At 38.2% G+C, this 6,000-nt stretch overlaps 1 protein-coding gene across 1 annotated transcript; it reads left to right on the forward strand.

Moving 5' to 3' along the window:
* Positions 1-1,589: 1,589 nt before the first annotated feature.
* Positions 1,590-3,166, forward strand: LOC137816000 (uncharacterized). Its single transcript, XM_090296746.1, has 4 exons — positions 1,590-2,352; positions 2,471-2,569; positions 2,760-3,073; positions 3,149-3,166. The coding sequence occupies exons 1-4, from the start codon at positions 1,590-1,592 to the stop codon at positions 3,164-3,166; spliced, it is 1,194 nt and encodes a 397-aa protein (XP_090152872.1).
* Positions 3,167-6,000: the final 2,834 nt, after the last annotated feature.

Below are 6,000 nucleotides of genomic sequence, written 5' to 3' on the forward strand. Positions count from 1 at the left end.
AACTGTCTCCTTTAATAACTTTCGAAGTTCCTGATCAGAGAAAGAAAATATACATAGGCAGTCAAATCAACCTTTGCGTATTTGGGCCTACGTCTACACTATTTGGGCCTACTTCAATGGGCTCCCTAATTTCCTTCTCCACTTTTGGCAATTGTTTCCTGCACCCGATCAATTGTGATTGGCACCCAACGAACTTTTTAAAATCCCATTATGCCCTTGTCTTCTTTATTTTGAAAAATATTGTATGGTGAGACAGAGGAAGTTCATTGTTGTGTGACGCCTTGCTTTGAGCTGCAAAAGAGAAGGTTACATTCATTGTTGTGCACGAACATTCAGTGTAAGCTTCATTTGCCAAGTTAATGAGGTAAGTAATCCATTTTCAGTCGTTTTTGGTTTTTGTTCGAGCTCAGCTGGTCCTGGATATCGAAATCCAGAAGTCTATTTTTTTCACTACGGATGTTAATATCCGGAAGTCAAAATTTTCAATACAGATATTAATATCCGAAAATGTGGTTCATTGCTTCCGGACGCCCACGTCCGTAGGTCATAATTGGCTTACGGATGTACATATCCGGAATTGTTTTATGCAATATGGATGTATATATCCGGAAGCTAACTGTTGATATTTTTTTTCTTATGGATTTATTTATCCGGAAGCTAAGTGTTCATTTTTTTTTCAACAGCCCAATGGATACAACAGAGTCATACATGGGAGTTTTAGGGGAGATTGATGTGTGGGATGGATTAGATGATGTTGATCTGGAGCAGTCAATAAGTTATAACACATTAGATAATGAACACAGGGCACATGAGTGTAGTGAGGCATTTTCTACAGATGAGGTATGGTCAATGTTGGGTTGTGAATGCTTTTTTTATGAATTGTTTTAAAATTTGGCATATGTTATTGTAGGTATTTCGTGATCGAGATGAGTTGTTAGAGTGGGCGAGAAGTGTTGGCTATAGTTATGGGTTTGTTATTGTTATATTAAAGTTGGATACATGGACGGGCCAACGAGGAAGGATGACCTAGGTATTGATAGGTTGTGAGAGAGGAGGTAAATACAAACAGTATAAAAAAGAAGTAGATGTCAGTCGAACGGGAAGTAGGAAGTGTGAGTGTCCTTTTAGATTGCAAGGCAAACCAGTCAAAAGTGGTCAAGGGTGGATGGTTGAATTAATTTGTGGTTCTCACAATCATGACTTGGCAGAGACAATGGTGGGTCATCCGTATGCTGGAAGATTAAGTATAGAGGAAAAGGTTATGGTTGAGGATATGACTAAAACTTCGGTGAAGCCAAGAAATATTTTACTAACCATGAAAGAGAAAAATGATAAGAATGTGACAACGATTAAGCAGGTTTATACTGCAATCACTGTTCACCGAAGATCACAACGAGGTCACAAAATAGAAATGCAACAAACTGATGTTGTTACTAGAGCAAGACAGGTACGTGCATTGGTGTAGGTGTGATGAGGTTTCGAATATTGTGCAAGATATATTTTGGACACACCCAGATTCAGTAAAACTGGTGAACTCATTTAATATTGTCATATTAATGGATAGTACGTACAAGACGAACAAGTATAGGATGTCGTTACTTGAGGTTGTTGGGATTATGTCTACAGGTTTGACTTTCTCCGTTGCATTTTGTTTACTAGCAGCAGAAAATGAAAATAATTTTTTGTGGGCCCTTGACAGACTTAAAGGGTTATTTTTTAGAGTTGATTCACGCCCTAGGGTGGTGGTATGTGATAGAGATGTTGCCTTAATGAATGCAATTAGAATGGTGTTTCCTAAATCTTATAATTTGCTCTGTCAATTTCACATTGATAAAAATGTGAAAGCAAAATGTAAAATATTGGTGCATGCAAGAGAGGCATGGGATCAAGTAATGGAAGTGTGGGGATTTGTTGTGGATTGTGATATTGTTGAGGCCTTTGAAGATCGTGTCAATGCTCTTCGAGTTGTCTGTTCTCCATGGCCTATATTTGTTGATTATGTGATGGATACATGGTTACGTCCACATAAAGAAAAATTTGTCAAGGCATGGATAGATAAGGTGATGCACTTAGGAAACACAACAAGTAATAGAGTTGAGGCGGCACATTGGAGCCTAAAGAGAGTTCTTCATAATTTGATGGGGGATTTATGTTTCTGCTTGGATTCCATCAATAAGATGATTATTTTACAACATAATGCAATCAAAGCTTCATTCCAAAAGAGTCTGCATGTGGTTGGACATCGGTTTAAGGTTACAACTTACAAAAAATTGTTAGGTTTTGTGTGTAAATATGATTTGAACCTTATTTCGGAAGAGGTTGATAGGGTTAAATCAGTGGGGTTTGATAAAAGTAGGTGTGGATGTAGTCTTACATGTACTCATGGTCTTCCTTGTGCGTGTCAATTGGCTTCATTTGGTGTTGGTAGCATACCACTTAAATCAGTACATGTGATGTGGACTTGTTTAAGCTTTTGAAGACATTGCAACTGAACAATATTCATCTGAGTTGTCAATTGATAAAGAGTTTGAGGTCATCGCGAAGCGGTTCAAACAGTTGGAAGTTGCAGGTAAGGTTAACATCAAAAGTAAATTGCAGGAGATTGCCTTTCCAGAGAAGACATTTATTTACGCACCAGATCATAAGGTGAAAACAAAAGGTGTTGTAAAGATGTCTCGTCCTACTAAATTCATGAGATCAACTAAGCGAATCCCTTCTTATTTTGAACATGTGGATTTCTTACACTCACAACATGATAGTTGTGCAAGCAAAAAAATCTAAAGAGGAAAGCTTACCAGAAATTGTACCAACAAAATGTATTCCTTTCCTTAATCAGTTCCCTATAGGGTATCATCCATACATTGTTGATGTTGTCGACGTTAAGGCTGATGGCCATTGTGCCTACCGTGATGTTGCTGCCCAATTGGGAATGGGAGAGGAGTCATGGGTTGTTGTTCGAATGAATTTGTTAAAAGAACTAAGTGAATGGAGACAAGAATGTGTTCAACTCTTTAGTGGTGATGATAGATATGAATACTTGAAGAAATCACTTCTAGTGGAACACATGTCTATGGTACCAACCACTAACACCATTTCATTTTTACATTGCATTTCTTCATTTGACTTTGTTTCTCAATTGTACTTGTAGGCAGGAACAGATAAGTGAATGACAATTCCAGACATGGGATATGTTATTGCAAATCGGTATAATGTCATTCTTATTTCTTTGTCCATGTTACAATCATTGAGTATTTTTCCTTTAAGAACCCAAGCACCAAGTAACTTCCGTCATCACCGAATCATTGCAATTGGGCATGTCCATGGAAATCATTTTGTGCAGGTATAAACTAAACCAATCAAGTTTTATGTGTTAAATTAAGATTTATGTACCTTATATTTATTACCTTTATAGGTCAAGCTCAAAGATGGTTGTCCAATTCCACCTACGGATATATTGTGGGCATCACATCGTTATCCGGTGGCCCAAACTTGGTCAACATACTACACTAGCCGGATACAAGTTTATACACAACTAATGTCCATTAGACGATATTTGTAATCATAACATTTGTAATAGATACTTAATGTTTAGGTTTATGGATGTTTAGCGTATTTGAATGTACATTTTTAATGGTTATGTATTTAGTACATTTGCAATGGTTATGTATTCAGTACATTTGCAATGTTGAATAGCTTTTGGAGCTGTCCTACACAATTATGAGGAACATACGGATGGCCATATCCATGAAGTGAGTGAAGTGCCTGCGGATGGCCATATCCGGAAGTCAAAATGTTGTCTGCGGATAAAAATATCCGGAAGCCACAACTGTGCCTGCGGATAAAAAAATCTGGAAGTGAGTGAGGTGTCTACGGATAAAAAGATTCGGAAGCCAGTGAGGTGTCTACGGATGTCAATGTCCAGAAGTGAGTGAGTGTCTACTAAAACATAAGTAGCATGAAGCAAAAAACGAAAACATTCTTAATAACAATATTAAAATCCATATTGAAACATATAGATAAGGTTCAAATACATTGTCGTGGATAAAAATATTACATAAAAAGAAATCCTAATACATTATCCTAATACATTGTCAATCATTCCTACGTGCATGTCTCCTTACATAAACAACTCTTTCATCAGTCGCTCCTCGTGCTAACATAATGGCTGCTTGTGTATGCCTTCCCAAACAGGGCTGCCCTCCACGACATCGCCATGATTAAGTAATGGTTGCAATGTCTCTGTAATTCTACGACAAATATCCTACAAACATGAATGACATACTATTAGAAAAAGATAATACAAATTAATACGTTAACAAGGTTAGAAGCATACCAGAGCAGGATGTGACTCCTTAGGATGACTTGGCATTGCTTCGTGATCACGTGCATCTGAGGGTACCGGTACAGGATGCTCATCCTCATCCGTATTAATCTCATATGGATGTGATACAGATCTAAACCAAGCCATGTACTCTTGAACGCAAGCGCTAGGATGAGGTGCTATGGCATAGTCATGTATGACATAATCATTGAAATGTAACCATCGAAGGTCCATTTCATTTGTATCCGGATGACCATGTCCAAGTACGGATGGGTTACGAGGGATGATCTGTGTATAGCCATACTGACGCAGAACACGTTCTGGCATGTGCAATTGTGTCCAATTTCCAAGCCTCAAATAACCATAGAATAAGGAAATCCACTCGAATGGACGTTCTTCCATGTGCTCATTGTATGGACAAAACTGAATGGAAGTTGGTGTCAATGTATCCAACTGTGATCGAACAACAACAATTGAAGTACCTTTTCCAGCATCATACAACCTACACCGAGGTTGATCTTCAGAATACAGTGCTTGCATACGTCTCATCCCTATAGACGGAAGTGCTCATAAATCCACCTCTGCAACAATGTCGACCAACTAGTTGCTTAATGTTTGCATAACTACAATCTTCTAGCTGCTCATACATGTGAGTTAGGGCAGCTGCTGCCCAAGAATATCCCCTAGTAAGCCTCAAATCAACAAAAACACCAAGATAAAACACACTGACTAATGTAACACTCTTGTCCGCAAAAATAGTGCAACCGACAAGGTGAAGTAAGTAAGCTCTGGCAGCCACAGTCCACTGCCTCCTTGAGCATGCGTTTTCATACACATCTCTTAATCAAATCATGCGCACATGAGCTCCCCGATAGTGTCTTGTTTCTTCATATGCAAGTGCACGGTCAACATGGAGGGATTCTACCAATAAATCATTCGCCGAATCTGAATCTAAGGTTTCCTGCGTGTAAAAATGACCGACAATGGGTAAATGCAACAAATTTGACACATCATCAAGAGTGACGGTCATCTCCCCAACCGGTAAATGAAAACTGTTTGTCTCTGCATGCCACCTCTCTACAAAAGCACACAACAGTCCTCGGTCTAAACTCTCATAACTAGCATGAAACAAACCACCTAGGCCAGACAATTCTACACCAGCCTGTATGCACTCATGAGGTTCTCCTAACTTATTTATCTTCCTCCCATGTGAAACCACCTTCAACTCACTACGATCCTACAATAATCAACATATATCATCAATAAATAGATACATACCAAATACAAAAAATTATTTTTCATTACTTACCAAACCATTCCACAACTGTCTGGCTACATGATGTTCATAATTAACGAGTAAGGACTTATCCAATGGCCCTCCTAGATAGCCTTCATCATCCACTTCAACTTCTTCTTGTTCAATATAATCTTCAAAGTGTTCATTTATAACTAAAGTACTTGGGCCACCCCGTTTTCTTCTCACCGATGCAATTGACCGCACACAGTCCAAATTAGAACTTCCTTCACCTCTAGTCCTCACCATCTTACATTTCATAAAAATAACATTCAATCCAACATATATAAAAAAATTATAAAAATCCACAGAACAACAACAAATTTCGGATAAAAATATCTGCAACACATAAGTCTATTGCGGATAAAAATATCTGCAAGTCAAA

Source organism: Phaseolus vulgaris, chromosome 1, assembly GCF_051622355.1.
Source record: "Phaseolus vulgaris cultivar YP4 chromosome 1, ASM5162235v1, whole genome shotgun sequence".
NCBI lineage: Eukaryota > Viridiplantae > Streptophyta > Magnoliopsida > Fabales > Fabaceae > Phaseolus > Phaseolus vulgaris.

Coding starts and splice junctions, on each gene's coding strand:
- LOC137816000 (XM_090296746.1), top strand. CDS start 1,590: ATGTCGTTACTTGAGGTTGTTGGGATTATGTCTACAGGTTTGACTTTC. Junction 2,353..2,470: donor ATCAGTGGGGTTTGATAAAA/GTAGGTGTGGAT, acceptor GACTTGTTTAAG/CTTTTGAAGACATTGCAACT. Junction 2,570..2,759: donor CAAACAGTTGGAAGTTGCAG/GTAAGGTTAACA, acceptor ACAACATGATAG/TTGTGCAAGCAAAAAAATCT.